This window comes from Erythrolamprus reginae, chromosome 10 (assembly GCF_031021105.1).
Source record: "Erythrolamprus reginae isolate rEryReg1 chromosome 10, rEryReg1.hap1, whole genome shotgun sequence".
In the NCBI taxonomy this organism is placed as follows: Eukaryota; Metazoa; Chordata; class Lepidosauria; order Squamata; family Dipsadidae; genus Erythrolamprus; species Erythrolamprus reginae.
Genome location: NC_091959.1, coordinates 24562805 through 24586698, shown reverse-complemented (window position 1 = coordinate 24586698; position 23894 = coordinate 24562805). Strand labels below are relative to the sequence as shown.

Genomic DNA, 23894 nt, shown 5'->3' with positions numbered 1-23894 from the left:
ACAGATGTTACACTCAAGGCTGGTTAGACTGCTCCATATTAAGTTCCAGACATTTTTAAGTAATGTGCATTCCAAAGCAGAATGAGACTGGGAGGGTCTTTGCAGAGAGATTGTTTTCTCCAACCCAGGAAGAAGTTATGGTTGAGGGGAAGAAAATGGTTGATGTTAGAGTAACCCTGGTCAGATAATGTTCTTCACCCGAACGTCAAGGTATGACCCATGAAACCTCTGGTTAAGTTCTCTGACTCTTATCCTCACTATTGACTGGTTACTAATATAATTTGATTGCTTATTTGACAATCATTAAGTGTTGTACGTTATGATTCTTGATGAACATCTCTTTTCTTTAATGTACACTGAGAGCATATGCACCAAGACAAATTCCTTGTGTGTCCAATCACTTGGCCAATAAAATTCTGCTCTGTTCTGTTCTGTTCTATCCTATCCTGTTCTGTCCCGTCCCGTCCCGTCCCATCCCACCCCATCCCACCCGATCCCATTCTATTCTATTCTATTCCACTCTACTCCGCTCTACTGTACTCTACTCTACTCGATTCAACTTCAGAGTCTTTTATGTCTTTGAAGCTACACTTGGAAATATGTCAGCTATGTCAGCTATACATTCCAGAACTTGACTATAGCTGGCCGGAGAAGTCTTCTTCATTTTGAAAGCCAGTTGATCATCTTACTTCTGCCCTCTGGAGAAATTGAGGTCAACACTCTCAGTCCTTTCGTTTGGGGGTGACTTTGATGGGTTTCAGCTGAAGGGGTTTTCCTTTGTACATCCCATTAACCTCTTCCATTAGCAGAAGGAGGGTCATCTCATAAAAGTCAGTATTATGAATTAAGTCAAGAGAAATTACACAGAGATATTTAATTTGCCAAATCCAATCTGGTGCCAGAATTCAATTTTTCAAGCGTTGCATGAAGGATTCAATGGAAATATGATGCGTCTGTGTTTTAAATACAGTATAATATGCATTACAATGCTACAGATCCTTTTAAAATCATATTGTTTGTTTCCGGAAGCCCCTGAAGAAATAAAAACAGAGAGAGCCTGCAAATGCTGTGTGCTCATCTGCCCTCAATTGCTTAAAAGGATGAACAAGGAAGAACTTCAACAGTTGGGCTCCTGACCAAAGGCAGCATCTTTTCCTTGAGCAGGGGACATTATTCCTATATTTCAGGCGCATTTCGATATTTCATGGGAGCTCTGAGTTTTCCAATATGTCCTGGGAGATGTCATGAGCATGGCTGGTTTAGTGAAGAGACAAACCATGGGAGACATGATAGCAGAGTTTATTTTTTATTTTTATTTATTTATTTATTTATTTATTTATTTATTTATTTATTTTGTCCAATACAAAATGAATACATGTAGTAATATATATCAAGGAAAGGATAGAAGAGAAGATATGAAAATAAAATATGTCAATGAAGAAAAGAGGAAAAGATATATGAATGGAAGAAAAGAATATAAAATATATAGGAGAGTCAATTGGACAGGGGACGGAAGGCACACTAGTGCACTTATGCTCGCCCCTTACTGACCTCTTAGGAATCTGGAGAGGTCAACCGTGGATAGTCTAAGGGAAAAATGTTGGGGGTAAGGGGTTGACACCACAGAGCCCGGTAATGAGTTCCATGCTTCGACAACTCGATTGCTAAAGTCATACCGTATTTTTTACAGTCAAGTTTGGAGCGCTTAATATTAAGTTTGAATCTATTGTGTGCTCTTGTGTTATTGCGGTTGAAGCTGAAGTAGTCATTGATGGGCAGGATGTTGCAGCATATGATCTTGTGGGCAATACTTAGATCATGTTTTAGGCGTCGTAGTTCTAGGCTTTCTAGACCCAGGATTGTAAGTCTAGTTTCGTAGGGTATTCAGTTTCAAGTGGAGGAGTGAAGGGCTCTTCTAGTGAAGTATCTTTGGACATTTTCGAGGGTGTTGATGTCTGAGATGTGATATGGGTTCCAGACAGATGAGCTGTATTCGAGGATGGGTCTGGCAAAAGTTTTGTAAGCTCTGGTGAGTAGTGTGAGATTGCCAGGGCAGAAGCTACATAGGAGTTACAATATTAAAGGGGCTGCCACAGAGAGGAGGGGGTCAAGATATTTTCCAAAGCACCTGAAGTCCAGACAAGGAATAATGGATGAAAATTGATCAAGGAGAAATTTAACCTCAAAATAAGGACAAATTTTCTGATAGTGACAACAATCAACCCATGGAACGGAAGTTGTGAGAGCTTCATCACTGGAGGCTTTCAAGAAGAGACTGGACTGCCGTCTGTCAGAATTGCTGTAGGGTCTCCTATTTAGTTAGGCAGATGACCAACTCTATTAATTTGTTAATGTGAAAAAAATGATTCCATAGTGGTCATTTTGTCAAAGCTCCCATGCCATCAGAAGATACCAGAATAACAGAGTTGGAAGGGACATTGGAGGTATTCCAATCCAACCCCCTGCTCAAGTAGGGGACCAAAACCATTTCAGGCAAGGTGCTCTCCAGTCTCTCCTTAAAAACACCCAGGGTTGCTATCATGTCACCCCCAGTCCATCTTTTCATTAAACTAGACATACCCAATTTCTGCAACCATTCTTCATCTTTTTTAGCCGCCAGTCCTCTAATCATCTTTCGTTGCTCTTCCTTGCACTCTTATTCTAGAAACTCAACATCATGAATAAACAAAATCTCAGAGACAACCCCCGTTCAGTAAAAAAAACTTTGGTATACTAATATCTAATGACTTAAGTGCCAAAGCCCACTGCAACAATATTGCCAAAAAGGCTTCAAGAGTTATTAACCTGATCCTACGTAGCTTCTACTCAGGCAATCTCACACTACTCACCAGAGCTTACAAAACTTTCGCCAGACCCATCCTCGAATACAGCTCATCTGTCTGGAACCCATATCACATCTCGGACATCAACACCCTCAAAAATGTCCAAAAATACTTCACCAGAAGAGCCTTTCACTCCTCCACTCAAAACAGAATATCCTACAAAACTAGACTTTCACTTTTTTTTCCTTCTGCACATGCGCAGGAGCAAAAAGGCAAAAATCGCCCCAATCTCATGTGCACAAGGATGCACGCATGAGATTTCAGTTGCTGCACATGCGCAGCAGTTGAATCTCATGCAAGCGACTGCGAGCACATGCACCGGATATGCACACATGCATGGAGCACCCTGTGAGCACCAGCATTGGCAGCCCATCACTGGGGGCAGGGAATAGGTGTGAGCAGGTACCAGGGTGCTAGCACACGCGCACACATCCTTTTGGCACATGAACCAAAACAGGTTCGCCATCTCTGACTTATACCAAGGCATTATCGGCCGAATGAATCCCAGCGGCCGATTAGGTCCCACAGAGTTGGCCTTCTCCGGGTCCCGTCAACTAAACAATGTCTAGGGGGACCCAGGGGAAGAGGCTTCTCTGTGGCAGCCCCGGCCCTCTGGAATCAACTCCCCCCTGAGATTCGAACTGCCCCCACTCTCCTCGCCTTCTGCAAGACTCTGAAGACCCATCTATGTCACCAGGCATGGGGCAATTGATGTATCCCCTTTTTGGCTAGTAAGATTTATGTGTGGTTATGAGTGGGTAGTGTTGACTGTTTTTAAATGATAGTGTGTTTTTAGCTATACTGTAGTTTTAATTATTAGATTTGTACTGCATTGTTTATTGCTGTTGTGAGCCACCCCAAGTCTTCGGAGAGGGGCGGCATATAAATCTAATACATGATGATGATGATGATGATGATGATGATGATGATGATGATGATGATGATATCATTATCATTATCAAGTGGCACACCTACCTACCTCTGCTTTCTTCCTACCCCCGTGTTTTCTCTTGGAGAAAAAAAAGAAGGCAGCTTCACATGCTGCTAGTTCTATTCCGACACTCTGATCTTGTACAAATATTTGACACAGAGAACATGTTTCTGTGGGGCATGACCACAGCAATCAATTAGATCTGTCAGTTTAAATGAAATTCTGCCAACAGCAAACTCCGAGTATCGTCTCCAATAGCCACGCATTCGCTCCCGAGTTCTCCAGGAACACCTGTCCCTGCTGAGAAAAAGCTGCACATCTATGATATTGTCTCCACCGACTTCCTGGCACATCGGCGGTTCTTTAGTGCTTGGCATGCTGGCACCCTAGATTCCACACCAGAAAGAAACTGGTGTGTTGCTTTCGGGACCTTTCAGAGGTCTCTGCAGGACCTCACAGCATAGAATTTAAAAAATTAGAGACTCTGCAGAATCTAGCAGGTATCCTCAAAACTAAACTTCCTTCTCTCGCTTATAAAGCCATCTTTTGAATAATTTGGGGATGGCGTAATTGGATGTTATTCAAGGCAGGATGAGTTTGAATCTGTAACTCCTGAGGAGGTAGACAGTGTCTGTTCATAGGTCAACGGGTTATTAAGACCCATGTCTCTTCTGGCTTAAGAAAGCCACTTGGAGATGACATGTAGCATGGTCCAGGTAGTACCACCAAGATCTCTGAGTTCATCATCTTCTTTTTCTTTTTAGGTATAAATTTTTTATCAATAGACAAATTGATGTTAAAACAAAATATAGTTGATAAAGTAACAGATAGATTGAAGATAAAAATCAATTAAGGGTAATATAAGTTTATATTTAATGGAAAATAAGATAGAAACACAGTTAATTGATTGAACGCTAGACATTAAAGGAATATATATAAGTATTTAGGACTTTTATAGCAAGCCACTGAAAGGCTGTAGAAATTGATAGTCAACAGAAAGGTTGATTTTTTTTTGGTTAAATATTTTGTATCCAAATTTACACTGATATACTTGTGTACATATTTTGTAGTAGTTCTATATTTTGTAGTAGTTTTGGTTGTTCTTGTTATTGTTTGTTATTGTTATACTTGTTTGTTCATTTTTTAAAATTTATTTTAATGACTATTTACATACATATGTGTGTGTGTGTGTGTGTGTAAATAGTCATTAATATATATATAAATGTGACGTTCCTTCAATATACCAGGGTGATCCAACAGAAAAAACATATAACCCCTCCCTAGTACAAAGCTGAAGGGATCAGATCTGGAGGCCTAGAGGTTAATTCTCTGCCTTACAAGGCAGAAGCCCCGGGATCAAATCCCAGTAAGGGTATGGCTAGCTGATGAGGCCAGAACAAGGCTGAAATAGCGCTATCCTAGTCTCCCTTAATTTTAAATATTCAGAAAAAATATGTGATATACATACATACATACATACATACACAACCACGCACGCGCGCACACACACACACACACACACATATATATATATTTATATATTTATATATTTATATATTGATGTTGGTTCTCAGATACCCAAGTGAGGTCAAAGTTCTGGATCTCATTTGGGTTTCATGCATTTAGCATCTCAAGAGGAAGAGACAAAACAGGTAGAACAACTAAGTATGGGCCAGCTATGAACTTTCTTGTCCATTTCCTGAACAGAAGCTTGAAATTGGGTTGAAGCCTCCCTCCTCTCTCCAGCAACCCACAACCTCCCTGGGGATGGATGGATTCAGGCTTTGAGCAGCTGTTCAGGAGACGAGAAGAGAGGGCAGAAAAAAGATCCATCTGTGATTTCCCCCCCTCCCCCCATCTTTCTTGGTTGCTCATAAAGCGAGAAGGCAGTTAGCAGTTGACGTGAAATGTTTTGCAAATGCTACTGGTTTGGACAGCCGTTCTCGAGAGGCAGTACAGGCAGCGCTTCGAACACATTTTGACTTTTTTAAAGCTGGACAGTTACAAAGGAAATGGCTGTATTAATAAAAAGAAATGAAATGGTAGAATTTAAAGAAATTAAAGAAGCATCTATAAAAAGTGGACAAGCAGTGATAGTTTTAGGTTGGAAGGATGCAACAAAATGGACAATACAAAATTGGTACCAGTACATGGTGGACCACACTCAGTTTGAAATTATGGAGATAAAGAAGAATGTGGTTAATGAAAATAAATTGCGAGAACTGATGGGACGATGGGACATTGTGCGAGGTTATACGGTGTTGTGGTTGGCTCTGGCCTAGCTCCTGCCCTAAGGCATGTGAAGGTGGATGCAGGGGAAACATCAACATGCCATAGGCCTGTTGTATTGCCGACAGAGTCAGGTAGTGCAGTTTCCTCGGACGAAGACGAAGGTGGGGGTGACTTAGAAGAGGGGGACTTGGCACACAGCCCAGGAAGCCAATCTCCATTATCTTCGGTCGATTCAGATGAGGAAGTGTTAGACCCACCCATGCGCAGAATTGTGCATAGAAGAGACCAATTGTAGAAATATTACAGGAGATAAGAGAGGCCACCTGTGTTTGGGTGGGGCTCCAGCAATTAGAGCTGCTAATATAAATAGCAGCATGCTGTCTTGGCCGTTGTGGAAGATTATCTGATTGTTGTTTCTTCAGGACCGTGCCTTATTTATTTATTTATTTATTTATTCATTCATTCATTCATTCATTCATTCATTCATTCATTTATTTATTTATTTATTCGATTTTTATGCCGCCCTTCTGCTTAGGCTCAGAGAAGCTCACAACATGTTAGCAAGATTTTTTGGCCTCTTCTCAAGAACCATTTTCCACTTACAAACCCGAGCCTCCGAAACTGTAAATGCAAAAGGCAGGGAGAAGCCTCCTTGGGGCCTCTCTAGGAATATTCTTGGAACAGGTCCTCCACCCTCTCTGTGGTTTCCCCAATCACACGCATTATTTGCCTTTACATTGATTCCTATGGGGAAAATTGCTTCTTCTTATAAACTTTTCTACTTAAGAACCTGGTCACAGAAAGAATTAAGTTTGTAAGTAGAGGTATCACTGTACATCAAAATCCAATTAATTAAAGTTAAAAATCTAAAAACCTGAAAACCAGTTAAAATGCTCTCATATCGATTCACTCAACAAACTCACCATACATCTAATGACCCCAAGCCTGACAGCATAGAAGAGTCTTCAGACTCTTACAAAAGGCAAGGAGGGTGAGGGCAGTACGAATCTCTGGGGGAGCAGATTCCAGAGGACCAGGGCCCCCACAGAGAAGGCTCTTCCCCTAGGCCCTGCCAAGTGATATTGTCTAGTTGACAGGAGCTGGAGACCCATGACTGCTCGCACGGCTGCATTTTGTACGATTTCTAGTTTCCGAACACTCTTCAAAGGTATCCCCATGTAGGGAGCATCGCAGTAGTCGAGCCTCGTGGTGATAAGGGCATGAGTGACCGTGAGCAGAGACTCCCTGTCCAGATGGGACCACAACTGGTGGTGGGTTTTGAATGTTTTTTGGTGGTGGGTGCACAGATCACCGAGCACTGTGTTATATGTAGGGTGTATGTTTTTATTATTACAAAAAATCAATAAAAATTATTATATATATTTTTAAAAGATCACATTTTGACTTTTTTGACTCCCTGTGGATACCCCAAAAAGGATGACGGGGCCCGAGGACACCCTACTGTGGCGAGAGACATTAAATACAGATTTGTATTATAGAACCCTCCTATTTTATCTCAAAAGGACTTGCAAGCATCAACCTATTTAATTAGAAACTTAAGCAGTGGAAAATTGGTTGGTGGGGGAGGAAATTTAATTAAGGGGAGGGGAAAACTGAGAATTAAATGTGCATTTGTTTACTCCCCCAACAATTGTGGATTTGGAGTGCAGATGGAAGGAAGGAATCCAGCCAAGTGTTCATTTAGTTTTTCCTCCTTTAAAAGCAAGGGTCTGCTTCGTAAGACTTGTACTTTCTTTGCCTCTGGAAAAAAAAACCAGTATTGAAATTCTTCATGCTAGTTTAAATCAATTGAGTTGGGTAAAAAATGGTTTAGTTGGTAAAAAGAGAAAGAAACGAATCCTGGTTTTGTGGGGATGTTGGTCTTTTTAAATAGAGAGCCCAAGTTTTTATGTGACTTGAATAGATTGTCCTGGCCATGGGAGGTTTAGCCTAAAAACTTCCAAGGCAAATGAATTGAGGACAGGACAGAACAGGAGAAGAAATAAATTATAGCTGAGTGTTAAGAGTATCTTTTTAAAGTAATCAAAGGGGTTTTTCCCCCAAGTTCAGACATTGGAGAAAATGTTTTGAATAAAGAAGACAAGGGATGGAACTCACAGCATAAGGGGACAAAAAGCTTTGTAGCAACCAGACTCCAAATTGAATTCAGCATGCCTAAACTCCTATAAGTGTAGACAACTGTGTGAAATTTCAGCTGTGAAAATTTGGGGAGATTTAGTCATTTCACAAAATTTGAGATTCTCCTCCTTTTTTACAACGTCTTACAATTAACTTTCTTCCTCCTTTTTCTTTCCTTCCTCTACCTCTCCTTCCAACGTTTCCAAAGTTAAAAATCAAAAACACTTTCACAATGGAAGGAAGCATTTTGTACGTGGTGTAAACTTTATAAGTATGTTAGTCTGTCTTAACTCTCTAAGACCTTCATTCTCATGCAAAGACTTGAACGCTGGACTCAGAAAACTTTTCTTTTTTGTGTGTTGGTTTGGTGAAATCGTTCTGATAGAAATACGCATATGGGGAATGGAGGAGCGAAAAATAAATCTGAATTTTGTTGCCCTAGGTCCCCAACAACCAATGATGGATGATGTGGTCATTGTCACGGCACCGGAAAATGCCACAGTGGTGGTTGGAGAGACTGTTGTGATGGAGTGTGTCGCATCGGCAAATCCCACACCTTTCATCTCTTGGATACGGGAAGGTAAACGAAGTTAATTCCTCTTTTGATGCCAAGAGGCCTTTCTAAGACCTTTTGGTCTTAAAATCTGGTGGTGGTTATTGTTGTTGTTGTTTTAAATAGATATTGCATTCTAGATGCAATGTCTATTCTGAAAAAACAAAGTCCGGTTGCCTCCTGAAAAAAATAGGAATAGCATTTAGACTTATATACCGCTTTGTAGTGCTTTGACAGCCCTCTCTGTTTACAGAATCTGCCTCTTGCCCCCAACAATCTGGGTCCTCATTTTACCCACCTTGGAAGGATGGAAGGCTGAGTCAACCTTGAGCCGGTGGTGAGATTTGAACTGCTAAATTACAGCTAGCAGTTAACTGAAGTAGCCAGCAGTGCTGCACTCTAACCACTGCGCCACCTTGGATCCTTTGGGACAACCATGACCTGGATGAAGGAGAATCTTACAGACTTTTATATGTACAATTTGGGATAAACATCCTTTGAATGGTGTGGAAGTAGGAATGAATTTCCAGAGGAAAAAAATGCAGATTACAGGAACCAAATGATCCTGAGGACACAGATAAACCCTCCAAGTACTTCAAAGACCCTCTAAATACAGTGGTTCTCAGCCTGGAGGTCGGGACCCCTTTGGGGGGTGGAACGACCGTTTCACAGGGCTCACCTAAGGCCAGGGGAAAAGACAAATTTCTCATGGCGTTAGGAACTAAAGCTTCCATTCTGTCACCTTAGAACATATTTTTACAATCTGACCAATCGTGTTTACAGTGGGGGTGGCCCTCTGACCTTCCTGCCAATCAGCTTAAAGCTCTGTTGGGAGAATTGGTGCTAGACTTAAGGTTGGGGGTCAGCACATGAGGAACTGTACTAAGGGTTCACAGCATTAGAAAGGTTGAGAACCACTCGATGCAAATGATTATCCGTCTGCAAGAAATATAAATCCTTCCATTCCTCACTATCCTGTCAGAGCTGAAGAAGCTTCTTGGATGAGAAGCAAAACATCTTCAAAGAAAAAAAAAACCCAGAAAGCCCCATTGCCTCTTGAAAAAGCACATTTGGGACATTCTAAGAAATGCTATAATCTGCAGTTGAATATTGAGAAACTTAACTTTGCAGTAACCGATGTGAGGCTACTAAGTCGAGCTTGCCGGTTAAAAAAAGTTAAAAACAGACAAAGCACAAGATTGGGTTGCCGCATTTGATCTGTAAAAGATATACAGAATTCTGGTTTCTGGATGCCTTTTGATCTACATTAGTCAAGGCTGATCTTTAATGATGCCCAAGCTTCAAAGGTCAGGAGGCAAAGGCTGAATCTTTGTGCCGATCTGGTAGGAAATACGACACATGTGTTAGCATTCTGCAGAAATACCTCCTTGGTTGATTAAGAGCTGTGACCTCATCCGATTCCTAAGAGGTCCCTGTCCTAATGTTTCCCTCTTATTAGTACCCATATCATGAATATAGACAGCTTTATATCTATGTATATTACCAATATATACTTGACAAAAAAATTTAAAAAAAAACTTTCTGGATTTCAGCATTGAAGTAGAGGCAAAACAGTCTGTTTTATAGAAATCTGCCATTTTTTATTTTTTTAAATACATTTTTATTCATTTATAAACTTAAAAAACACACAAGTAAAACACTATACAATACAAATCAAGCCAAAAAACAATCCCACAATACACACATTTATGCCTCTAGGGTTACTTTATAGTACTGTACTTATAACAAAGAATAGTTTATGCTCATTTACCATTTTAACATATTTCTACTGTCATCGTAATCAGTACACCTCTGAAGATATTAATTGTAACACTGTTGCTTAATATATATAGTCGAAATATTGGTATATCAAAATATATAAATGTTTTATTATTTATTTATTTATTCATTCATTCATTCATTCATTCATTCATTCATTCATTCAATTTTTATGCCGCCCTTCTCTTTAGACTCAGGGCGGCTTACAATATGTTAGCAATAGCACTTTTTAACAGAGCCAGCCTATTGCCCCCACAATCCGGGTCCTCATTTGACCCACCTTGGAAGGATGGAAGGCTGAGTCAACCTTGAGCCGGTGCTGAGATTTGAACTGCTGACCTACAGATCTACAGTCAGCTTCAGTGGCCTGCAGTACAGCACTCTACATTATTATTATTATTATTATTATTATTATTATTATTATTATTATTATGTAACATATGACCCAGATCTAATGCAGTTCACCAAGCCAAAAGTGGCCAAGCTATCTAACCAATAAATGTGATGACTTTTTAAGGTTTTCTTTGCTAATGCATTCCTATGCAAAATTGGGGCTGGGCACCTTTATAGAAATTTAAATGGGTGGAGAAAATTTATGTAGTGCTGAAATATTTGAAGCAGAGACGTGGTCCATGCAGCGATATCTATGACAAAACTCATTATGTTCAGGTTCAGAGGTTTGCAGCATATTTATTCAAGACTGTGCATAAGAACCTGGTCACCTCAAATTCAACACTAATTGGCTCCAGATGAGTGTCAACTGAATTCAGGAAGGGGCTGGCCTTGGAGCGCCTATGGGAACGCAACGACTATAAACTGATGATGTGCTTAATTCTGCCACCCCTCCAGCTCTATGTTTTTCTCGCATACTTGTTATCCCGTGAAAAGGTCTGATGCTTTCTCTGCTCTTTCTTTAAAGATGGGGATCCGATTTCTACGGATGTGATTGTGTTAGGACGGACCAACCTCGTTATCTTTTCCGTTCAGCTTCATCATGCAGGAGTCTACGTATGCCGAGCCAACAAACCCCAAACCAGGCAGTTTGTAACAGCTGCAGCTGAGCTCCAAGTCCTCGGTGAGAACACTTGTGGTATTAACACTTCATGGCATTAACACTTCATGTGATCTTGATTGTATCCTGATCATGTGAAGTGTTAATACCATTTTATAATGCCTTGGTAAGGCCACACTTGGAATATTGCGTTCAGTTTTGGTCACCACGATGTAAAAAGGATGTTGAGACTCTAGAAAGAGTGCAGCGAAGACTAACAAAGATGATTAGGGGACTGGAGGCTAAAACATACGAAGAACAGTTGCAGGAACTGGGCATGGCTAGTTTAATGAATAGAAGGACCAGGAGAGACATGATAGCAGTCTTCCAATACCTCAGGGGCTGCCATAAAGAAGGGGGAGTCAGGCTATTCTCCAAAGCAGCCGAGGATAGGACAAGAAGAATCGGTGGAAACTACACCAGGAGAGAAGCAACTTAGAACTAAAGAGAAATTTTGTGACAGTGAGAACAATTAATCAGTGAAACAGCTTGCCTCCAGAAGTTGTGAATGCTCCAACACTGGAAGTTTTGAATATGTTGGATAACCATCTGTCTGAAGTGGTGTAGGGTTTCCTGCCTAAACAGGAGGTTGGACTAGAAGACCTCAAAGGTCCCTTCCAATGTTGTTGTTGTTGCTGTTGCTGTTGTTGTTGTTGTTGTTGTTATTATTATTATTATTATTATTATTATTATTATTAAACATAACATTAGCAGCCACTAAATTCCCTTGGTTTTTATTTTGTGGGCCTTCAGAAGGAGGTTGCAAACAGTCCAGGAAGGATGGAAGAGAAGCCATTGTCTCTTTAGATTGTCTCTTCTTTCTTGTGCCAGAGGAAGGATCCTGCTATCTTATCAACGTTGGCTTTGACAGTCAAGAATTTGGCTTTAGGGATTTTAAGCTCTAACTTTAAGTAGAATTGTATGAAGAGTGCTTGATTTGTTTAGTGTATAGTGTATAAGCCACAGTATAATAAGTCCAATGGCTAGTTTAGATTTTTCAGCTACAGATAGTCCTTGACTGATGACCACAATTGAGCCTAGAATTTATGTTGCTAAGTGAGAAATTTGTTAAGTGAGATTTGTCCCATTTCATGACTTTTCTTGCCATGTTGGTTAAGTGAATCCCTGCAGTTGTTAAGTTTATCAGAGTAACCTGGTCAACCCTGATAAACTTCAACTTCAGTGGTGATTGAAACAGATGTCCAAGTGCCGCCTCTATGTTTGTTGAGACAGGCAGGATCCCCTTGGATACCATTTGTTGGTGGTCAAGGGAAAGGGAAGGTTTTGCCTTCTCTTTCTGTTCAAGATCCCCATGGACAATTGGTGGGCCGCTATGTGATACAGAATGCTGGATTTGATGGGCTTTGGCCCAATTCAGCATGGCTCTTTTTATTTTCTTAGGACCCAAATATGAGAAAGCGGAAGCAATATGTTCCATCCCATATTTGAGTAGGCCAAGTTGCCCTGATTAAAAAATAAAAACACACTTTGAAAAGAAGAAGACTTTCCAATTGGCTGCCATGCTCATTTGGTGTTTTTATTCCCCCCCAATTCCTAGCTCCTCCTATGATTTCCCAAGCACCTGAAACAATTTCTCGCACCCGGGCCAGCACCGCGAGGTTTGTCTGCAAAGCAGAAGGAGAACCATTGCCCGCCATACACTGGATGAGGAATGGAAGGCTCCTACAGTCTAAAGGACGGGTTAAAATCCAGGGCAGCGGTACCCTCGTGATCAACCAGATTGGCATGGACGACGCGGGATATTACCAGTGCGTGGCTGAAAATCACCTGGGCATGGCCTGTGCTACAGCCAGGCTAGAGGTGATCGTGCGTGAAGGCCTGCCCAGCGCTCCAAAGAGAGTATTGGCCAGTTCTCTGTCCAGCACCACTGTCTTGGTATCCTGGGAACGGCCGGAGTTCAACAGTGAGCAGATTATTGGATTCTCTCTTCATTACCAAAAAGCCTTTGGTGCGTTTCTGGTATCCTAAAGATCTTAGCTCTTTCGGCTACTCCTAATGCAAGAAAATAGGGGTGCATTAGATATGTATAACACTGGGGAACCACAATTTTGTTGTCTTAAATCTGTGATTTGTTTTCAATTAACTTTTGGCCTCTGGATCCAAAAATAACCACAGTTTTTGTCTATCACGTCAACTTTTTAAGCTACAGGATACCCTCAAAAGTCAAACAAATTGTTCATATAAAGGAAAGTAAAAACTTACCAGATATACCATTTACAAAGAATAATTTTATTCATGCAAAGGCTATAATAGTTGCTGCAAGTTAAATTGTGTTCATACAAATAGTTGTTTGTTTAATCGAACAGTAATTTTACGTATTAAGGTAAAAAAAAATTGCTTATATCTTTTTCTGGAGTGTTTAATCTGTGGATATTCTCACTTGATGCTCCAACAATAGTCAGCCATCCTACGTACATCCCATCTACCTTGATCCTGGGCCTCCATGACCTTCAAATCTTGGTGGAATCGCTTACCCTGCTCATCACTGACTGCACCAAGATTTTCCGGGAAGTTAGGAAGATATCTATGTAAAAAATGCAATTTGATGCTCATGTTGCCTAATTAAGTTTATTATATATATATATAAGGTGTAGAGAAAAAAACTTGATGTGGTAGAAGAAAACTAACTACAGTTTTGAAACCAGCATACCTAATTAACTATAAAAAAGCTTAAAAATCAATGCTCAACAGAAATTGTGTTACAAATTGTTCCCCAGTGTAATAGGAGTGGTGCGGTGGCCTAGAGGTGGAGTTCTCCGCCTTACTATCAGGAGGCTGTGAGTTTGATCCTAGGTAGAAGCAGATATTTCTCTCTCTTGGGCACACTGAGAATATATCTACTGCACAAAACTCCGCATTGATGACAGAAGGATGATCTGGCCATAAACACTCTGCTAGCTCCATTCAGCTGCCCAGATTCCACCCCATAAGGGATTATGATTAGCTTTGTATAATAACCTGGTAGGACAAGAAGGAACGGTTGGAAACTAATCATGGAGAGAGCCAACCTAGAACTAAGGAGAAATTTCCTGACAGAGAGAAAAATTAACTAGTGGTTCCTCCACTGGCATGCCTCCTCCAGAGAGTGGAAAACCAGTTGTTCAGAATGGTGTAGAGCAATGGTGGCGAAGCTATGGAATGGGTGCCAGAGGTGGCGCATGGGCACCGTTGCCCCAGCCCAACTCCAGTGTGTTTCTTCCATGGGGGGGGGAGGAGAGGGAGAGATGAAAAGAGGGAGGGAGAGAGGGAGGGAAAGAGAAAGAAATAGAAAGTGGGAAGGAGGGAAGGAGGGAGGGAAAGTTTTTACAAAAGTTTTTATTTTTAATTGTTGCTAAATGTAATATTTCAAAAGCAGACAAAAATGAAGGCGCATAAAAGTGTGTCTACCACATTTTTCTTAGAACAGTTAGCTGAACTCCGCCTTGTTTATCATTATTTTAGGTAGTAAAACCTCATTATTCAGGTTAAATTGCCGCGTTGGCACCTTGCGATAAATAAGTGGGGTTTGGGTTGCAGTTTGGGCACTTGGTCTCTAAAAGGTTCGCCAACACTCGTGTAGAGTCTCCTGCTTGAGCAAGGGGGTCGGAATAGAAGTTCTCCAAGGTCCCTTCCAGTAGTGAGTTTATTTATTTATTTAATTGGATTTGTATGCCACCCCTCTCCGAGGACTCGGGGTGGCTCACAACATATATAAGAGACAATAATAAAATCAATCCAATTAATACATATAAACAATCCTTAAAAACTTCCATTACCATTCATTCAACAATCATACTAAGAAACATTCATTGGTCAGGGGGAAGATCTAGTAACCCCATGCATTTTTAGGCTCTTTTGGAAGGCGAGGAGGGTGAGGGCAGTGCGAATCTCCGGGGGGAGCTGATTCCAGAGGGCCGGGCCCCCCACAGAGAAAGCTCTTCCCCTAGGTCCCGCTAGCCAGCATTGTTTGGTCAACGGGACCCTGAGGAGACCCACTCTGTGGGACCTCACCGCTGGGATTCATGCGACAGAAGGCGGTCCCGGAGATAGTCTGGTCCTATGCCATGTACGGCTTTATAGGTCATCACCAACACTTTGAATTGTGTCCGGAAACACAATTGCAGCCAATGCAGTCTGTGGAGTGATGACGAGATATGGGCAAATGTCTTGGAAGGCCCAAAACTGCTCGTGCGACTGCATTTTGGAGTTGCTACTGGAACGGGCCACATCATAGCTCCACTAGCGAAAATGGAGCTGAACGTGCAGCTCCGCAATCCCCAGGATGTGCGCACATGCATCCGCATGAGATTTTGCTTCTGTGCATACACAGGAAGCAAATTCTTGTGTGGAGAGATAGATTTCTGTGATATTCAGGGATATTCAGTGATATTTTTCTTCTGCACACACATGTCCCCATATGAGATTTTGCTTCCTGCACATGCACAGATGCATACGCATGCACTCCAGGGATGCAGAGCTCCGCAGGAAGCGCACCATTGGCAGAAGTAAGTAGCAATCCCCGCCTGGTCCCTTCCAATTCTGTTATTCCGTATGCTATATGATGAGCCAGGGTGGCGCAACAGGTAGAGTGCTGCACTGCAGCCCACGGAAGCTGACTGCTAGATCTGCAGGTCAGCGGTTCAAATCTCATCACCGGCTCAAGGTTGACCCAGCCTTCCATCCTTGCGGGTGGGTCAAATGAGGACCCGGATTGTGGGGGGCAATAGGCTGGCTCTGTTAAGAATTGCTATTGCTAGCATGTTGCAAGCCACCCAGAGTCTAAGGAGAAGGGAGGCATAAAATGTAAAGGAGTGAAGGTTTGCAATTCAAATCTTAATAGTAACAAACTGTTTGAGCAAAGAGTTGGGCTAAAAGACCTCCAAGGTCCCTTCCAACTCTTATGATTGATTGATTGTTTGAAACCATACATAAGAACATAAGAGCCATGCTGAATCAGGCCAAAGCCCATCGAGTCCAGCATTTGTTTGTTTATTTGTTTGTTTGATTGATTTGATTTGTATGCCACTCTTCTCCGAGGACTCAGGGAAGCTAACAGCATATAATATAACAATACAGTACAACAGCAAATCTTTTTAAAAAAAAATATTACAATCTAAAAATCCAATATCTAAAAATCAATCATACCAGTTCAATCATACAACATATATCGCATTTTGTTGACCAGGGGGCTGAGACCTAATGGCCCCAAGCCTGGCGACATAGGGGAGTCTTAAGACTCTTGCAGAAGGCAAGGAGGGTGGGGGCAGTGCGAATCTCCCGGAGGAACTGATTCTAGAGGGCCGGAGCCCCCACAGAGAAGGCTCTTCCCCTAGGCCCGGCCAAGCAACATTGTTTGGCCAACCGGTCGCTGGGACTCATACATATTATTCTGTTAGCATGTGATCAGAAGGAGCTGCTCAGATCAGCTGTGGGCTTTCTGTATCTGTAGTGAGAAAATATTACTTTACTGAAAGAGTAGATGCTTGGAATAAACTTCCAGCAGACATGGTTGGTAAATCCACAGTAACTGAATTTAAACATGCCTGGGATAAACATATATCCATCCTAAGATAAAATACAGGAAATAGTATAAGGGCAGACTAGATGGACCAGGAGGTCTTTTTCTGCCATCAATCTTTCTATGTTTCTATGCTTGGCAACTAGGAAAACAGAATGTCATAGTATTTTGGCTTTGGCTGACCCACTTTTGGGGTTATTCTCAAGTTCCCCTTACCTCCTCTGTTCTGAATGATGACCTTTAAATAAGTATCTAAGAGTACCACAATGTTTCTCCTAAGCTTCTTCGCTAGGGAGGATGCTGTAGAAATGCAGTCTTTAAAGTCATTACTGTGGGTTGGAAAGCATAAATTTTTAAACACAGGAGATCCAGGACATCAAGCACTTAGTTGATTGTTAATTGAATGGATTAATTGGGTTGGCGTGAACAGCTTTTAATGCACTTATCCATCCAAAGTAGAAAGTAATAATCAAAGAAGGAGCATCTTGTAAAAGCTGAGAAGTTATGGACGTTTTGAAGGATTTATGAGAGAGTAATAAAACAGGCTTCAAGGCGGGTCCTTGTATTCATTTTCATATGGGGGTGGACAGTGAGGACTAGCCACTAATGCCAATATCTTGGTGATATTATTTTCATTTCTGGGAAAATCAGGAGACAATAGTTTACTAGCAATCGCTGGATGCCCTCTATCATTCTTAGTACAGTGGTACCTCTACTTAAGAACTTAATTTGTTCCGTGACCAGGTTCTTAAGTAGAAATGTTCTTAAGTAGAAGCAATTTTTCCCAGAGGAATCAATGTAAAAGCAAACAATGCATGCAAAACCATTAGGGAAGAAATAAAAGCTCGGAATTTGGGTGGGAGGAGGAGGAGGAGGAAGAAGTGGAGGAGGACAGTCACTGCCGAAGGAAGAAGGTGAGGTGAGGGGAATCAAAAATATTCAAAACTTTAAAGCTTAAAAAAAAAAGAGAGAGACTCTGAGACGGTGAAGAGGAGCACACGTTTCCCATACACTCCGCGCAAGGCTGCCTCCCATACACTGCGCCAGAGAGAGAAACCCAGGGGGGATGGCAGGAAACTGGCTGGGCCTTCATGCCGTTCTCAAATTTCCTGGGAATTTTTTCCCGGCGGGCCTAGGTTCTTAATAATAATAATAATAATAATAATAATAATAATTTATTAGATATGTATGCTGCCCCTCTCCGAGGACTCAGAACGGCTCACAACAAACAACTTAAGTAAAAAATGGTTCTTGAGAAGAGGCAAAAAAATCTGGAACACCCAGTTCTTATCTAGAAAAATTCTTAAGTAGAGGCGTTCTTAAGTAAAAGTATCACTGTATCTTGCTAAGGTGCAAATGACAAGGTGCCTCCACTCAACATAGAATACCCTACGAGACTAGACTTTCAATCCTGGGCCTAGAAAGCCTAGAACTAAGACACCTTAAACAAGATCTAAGTATAGCCCACAAGATCATATGCTGCAACGTCCTGCCTGTCAGCGACTACTTCAGCTTCAACCACAACAACACAAGAGCACACAACAGATTTAAACTTAATATTAACCGCTCCAAACTTGACTGTAAAAAATATGACTTCAGTAACCGAGTTGTCGAAGCGTGGAACTCATTACCGGACTCCATAGTGTCATCCCCAAACCCCCAACACTTTACCCTTAGATTATCTACGGTTGACTATCCAGATTCCTAAGAAGTCAGTAAGGGGCAAGTACAAGTGCACTAGAGTGCCTTCCGTCCCCTGTCCTATTGCTCCCCTATATCTCCTATACCTTTCTTCTATTCCTATCTCTCTTCTTCTTTCATTGATATGTTCTATTACTATATCTTCTTTTCTATTCTTTCATAGATATATTTTACTATGAGTATCTCCTCTATAACCTTCATCATGTATTTTACTATGTGTATGTGTGTGTGTGTGTGTGTGTGTGTGTGTGTGTGTGTGTGTATATACACACATATATCTCCCCACTAAAACTCTCATTGTGCATTGGACAAAATAAATAAATAAAATAAAAACAACCGTTATAGACATAATACAGATAGTCCTCAACTTACAACCACAATTAAAGCCCCAAATTGAAGTGGCTGAGAAATTTGCCCTATTTTACGACCTTTCTTGCCATGTTTGTTAAGTGATTCACTGTGGTCATTAAATTAGTAACCCAGTTATTAAATAAATCTAGTTTATCGGAAGATCGCAGAAGGGGATCCTGTGATCCACAGACACGTCATAAATGTGAGTCAGTTGTCAATCATCTGAATATAAATCTTGTAACTGTGGGGGATGCTACAATGGTCATAAGTGTGAAAAATGGTCATAAGTCACTTTTTTCAGGGTCGTTATAACTTCGAATGGTCACTAAGTGAATTTGTCATAAGTCAAGGACTGCCTGTGGTTGCCTTTCTACAGAGAAACACAGTTTATAGATGAATGGTGCACGAGACCTGATTAATTTACAACACAAAATACGCACTCACAAAAGGCCCGTAAATAATAATTAATTGCTCAATAGCAGACTTGTTGAAGGTTTCTGACACCGTTGGTGCAAATTACTCTTCCCCGAGCAGCTTTTAATCAGACTTGTAATTCATACATTGGTTAATTATTACAACACAGTAAAAGGAGAGTGGGATGCAGACCGAAGGAATTGAATTAAGCACTTGGTGAAAACAATAAGATATGTGTGCTCTTATTAAAAAGACTCTTGGAAGTTGGAAGTTCTAGTCCAACCATCTTCATGGTCTTGTTAAATCTTATTTCCTTGCATGAGCAAGGAATGATTTTCCATCTCCTGGATAAATGAAAATGGTCTATCACCTTTTGAGGTGATAAGAGAGGGCAGTAATGAAAGTGTTACCTTAATTTTCCAATTAGCACCCTGCCTTTTTAATATCTTCGGCTTGCTGAGATGAATTCGTGCTATCTATTTCTTGGCTGATTAGAACTGAGGAGAAATTTCCTGACAGAACAATGAATCAGTGGAACTGCTTGCCTCCAGAAGTTGTGAAAGCTCCAATATTAGATAAACATTTGTCTGAAGTGGTGGTAGGATTTCCTGCCTAAGCAGGGTGTTGGACTAGAGGACCTCCAAGGTCCTTTCCAACTTTATTATTATTATTATTATTATTATTATTATTATTATTATTATTATTTAGATTTGTATGCCGCCCCTCTCCGGAGACTCGGAGCGGCTCACAACAGCAAAGCACAGTACAAATCCAATTATTAAAAAACAGTTAAAACCCTTACTATAAAAACAGTCATACACCCCAAAAAAACCATACATAAAACGGAACGGCCAGGGGGAATCAATTTCCCCATGCCTGGCGGCAGAGGTGGGTTTTTAAGAGTTTGCTAAAGGCAAGGAGGGTGGGGGCAGTCCTGATCTCAGGGGGAAGTTGATTCCAGAGGGACGGGGCCGCCACAGAGAAGGCTCTTCCCCTGGGTCCCGCCAGACGACATTGTTTCGTCGACGGGGCCCGGAGAAGGCCAACTCTGTGGGACCTAATCGGTCGCTGGGATTTGTGCAGCAGAAGGCGGTCCCGAATTATGTTACGTTATATATTATGTTACGTTACGTTGCAGTAGTGGGCGGCTGCATGGGCGGTCCAGTGCACAGTCCCGGTTGGAAAAATGGAAGTGTGCCTGCATCTCTGCATTTCTGATGTGTGCATGTACACACTTGCATGAGATTCAGCTTCTGGGCATGCGCAGAAAGCGGAATTTCACATGAGGAGGTGCGAGAGAGAGAGATTTCGCCGATTGTCACCTAAAATCGGCAAAATCTCACATGTGTGAGCATCCTCGTGAGTTTTCGCTTCCTGCACATGAGCAGAATCCAAATCTCACCCTGGTGTGTGCGCGTGTGCCCGCCGGACAGGCAGCGCTTCACTGGTTCTGTTACGTTATGTTACGTTATTACATTATTACATTATGTTATGTTATATGTTATATGTTATATATTATATTATATATTATATCATATCATATCATATCACATCAGATTATATTATTATATTATTATTATTTTTTTAATTCGATTTTTATGCCGCCCTTCTCCTTAGACTCAGGGCAGCTTACAGCATGATAGCAATAGCACTTTTTTTTAAACAGAGCCAGCCTATTGCCCCCACAATCCGGCTCCTCATTTTACCCACCTCGGAAGGATGGAAGGCTGAGTCAACCATGAGCCGGTGATGAGATTTGAACCGCTGGCCTACAGATCTACAGTCAGCTTCAGTAGCCTGCAGTACAGCACTCTACCTGCTGCGCCACCCCGGCATCATAATATTGTATTATTATAATAATATTATATTATATTATATTATATTATATTATATTATATTATATTATATTATATTATATTATATTATATTATATTATATTATATTATATTATATTATTATACTACACTACACTACACTACACTACACTACATTACATTACATTATTAGATGTTTAAAAGGTTAAAGGAGAGTGTTACATAGTCAACAGCTTTTTTCGTACGTGATGCACGTTTGTAAAATGCTGGGGCTTCCGTTGCAGAGTTGTGGCTACCATCCTGACATGTTTAACTCATTAAAAAGAAAAAACCCCAGGATGAAAATTGTGCAGGGCCTTTTTATAAACATCTCACAAGCAACTAGTTTAAAGAAAGAACAAAACTTTCTTCTTCTTCTTCTTTTTTTCTGTCTGACAGCGTTGTGTGCCTTCTCTAGGTGCTGACAACATGGAATACCAGTTTGCGGTGAATAACGACACCACCGAGTTTTCAGTGAAAGACTTGGAGCCCAACACCAATTATATCTTCTACGTGGTGGCCTACTCCCAGCTCGGAGCTAGCCGGACCTCCTCGTCCATAAATGTGCAGACTCTGGAGGATGGTTTGTAGAACAGAAACTGAGAAAAATCTGCCCTTAGGGCCATCTGAAACTGGAGGTGAAAATAATCCAGGGTTTACCTGGTCAGGAGGTGACAGGTTTCCATGAGCTGCCCAACTAGGCTGAAATGGGTCTAGGTGATTTGTGGTTGGGAAAATTGAGTGAATTCTTTATTTATTAGATTTAATTGCCCAACCCATCTCAGCTGGAGGCAACTCTGGGCAGCTTATAAATCTTAAAACCAAAGTCTTAAAAGTGCTTTTTCAAAAGGCAACTGAACTTTATTTTTCCTTGAAGCTGTTTCACTTCTCATCCGAGAAGCTTCTTCGGTTCTGACAGAATGGCGGAGGATGGAAAGATTGATATTGACAATATAAATCCTTCCATCCTCCTCCATTCCGTCCAAACTGAAGAAGCTTCTCGGATGAGAAGCGAAGCATCTTCAAGCAAAAACAAAGAAAGTCCAGTTGCCTTTTGGAAAAGCACACCTTTGGGACAGCCGTGACCTGGAAGACTTGCGAATCTCCAGACATTAAAAAAACCCAATCAAACATTGAACCAATAAATAATCATAATAGTAATAATTTAACAATTAAAAAGATGGTAGGGAGCTGGATATGCAAGCCCAGGCCAGGGGGAAGAACCAAGTCTTCAGACTCTTATGGATGGTTAGAAGGATTGCTATGGGTTTCACCATGGTGGGCAAGATGTTCCAAAGGGCAGGAGCCACAGGAGAGATGGCTCTCCACTTGGACCTCACCAGCCAGAATTCCTTTACCCCTTGATGGGGTCTGCAGAATGTCCTTTCTACCAGCGTAGGTGGGACTGGCTAGCTCGACTACTTCAATGCACCAATTAGGTCCCACAGAGTTGGCCTTCTCCGGGTCCCATCAACTAAGCAATGTCGTCTGGCAGGACCCAGGGGAAGAGCCTTTCCTGTGGTGGCCCCGGCCCTCTGGAATCAACTCCCCCCGGAGACCAGAACCCTCCTTGCCTTCTGCAAGATGTTGAAGACCCATTTATGCCGCCAGGCATGGGGGGATTAACTTTCTCCCCCACCCTTCTGACTTTAGCATTTGAGAGTGGCATGATTGTGTAGAATTGATTGCTTTTTAGTAGTAATTTAAACTGGTATTTAATTTAATATTATTGTTCCTGTTGTGAGCCGCTCAGAGTCCTCAGAGAGGGGCAGCATACAAATCTAATAAATTATTATTAATTATTATTATTATTAAAGAACATTCGGAGACTTCAATTAGTCCAGAACGCAGCCGTGCGAGCTGTTGTGGGTGTGCCCGGGTATAGCTACATAACTCCAACCCTCCGTGAGCTGCAGTAGCTACCAATCGGTCTCCGGATGCAATTTAAGGTGTTGGTTATCACCTATAAAGCCCTAAATGGCATAAAACCAGATTATTTATGGGATTATTTATGCCTCATACTTCCCAGAGGCTGATCAGAGCCCACAAGGTTGTCCTTTAGATCCCATCAACCAAAAAGTGTTGGGTGGCGGAGATGCGGGGAAGGGCTTTCTTTGTAGCGGCCCCAGCTCTCTGGAACCAACTACCCCCCGGAGTTCTGTGCCACCTCCACCCTCCTGGCCTTCCGGAAAGCCTTAAAAACATAGTTTTGCCAGCAGGCCTGGGGCCATTGAGCCATAGTACTCTGCTCTGGCCCAAAATGTGATGACTGTTTTTGTATTGGATTGTTCAATTGTTGCATATTGTTTTTATCATTGTATCCTGCCCAGAGTCCATCAGGCTTATAAATCCAATAAAACCTAAACTATTGGGGTGAGAGAGCTCCTCAGATACTCTGGACCCATGCCATGAAGGGCTTTATTTATTTATTTATAAATGTTTTTATTATGCGTTTTCCTTTCTAGTACATCACATTTTCAGTTTTACAACAACCGTCTGTCTTTTTCCTTCTCTTTCCTTTCCTTCCCT

The 23894-nt window shown here is 41.4% G+C and overlaps 1 protein-coding gene across 2 annotated transcripts in view; it reads left to right on the top strand.

Moving 5' to 3' along the window:
• The window catches only part of IGDCC4 (immunoglobulin superfamily DCC subclass member 4), a 127019-nt gene that overhangs the window by 65537 nt on the left and 37588 nt on the right, over positions 1–23894 (top strand). The window contains exons 6-9 of one of the 2 annotated variants that reach the window (XM_070762161.1): positions 8588–8725; positions 11397–11552; positions 13087–13497; positions 21784–21948. In XM_070762161.1, the coding sequence (XP_070618262.1) occupies positions 8588–8725; positions 11397–11552; positions 13087–13497; positions 21784–21948 (870 nt within the window). The remainder of the gene's footprint in view (positions 1–8587; positions 8726–11396; positions 11553–13086; positions 13498–21783; positions 21949–23894) is intronic. The other variant, XM_070762163.1, reaches the window with a different exon arrangement.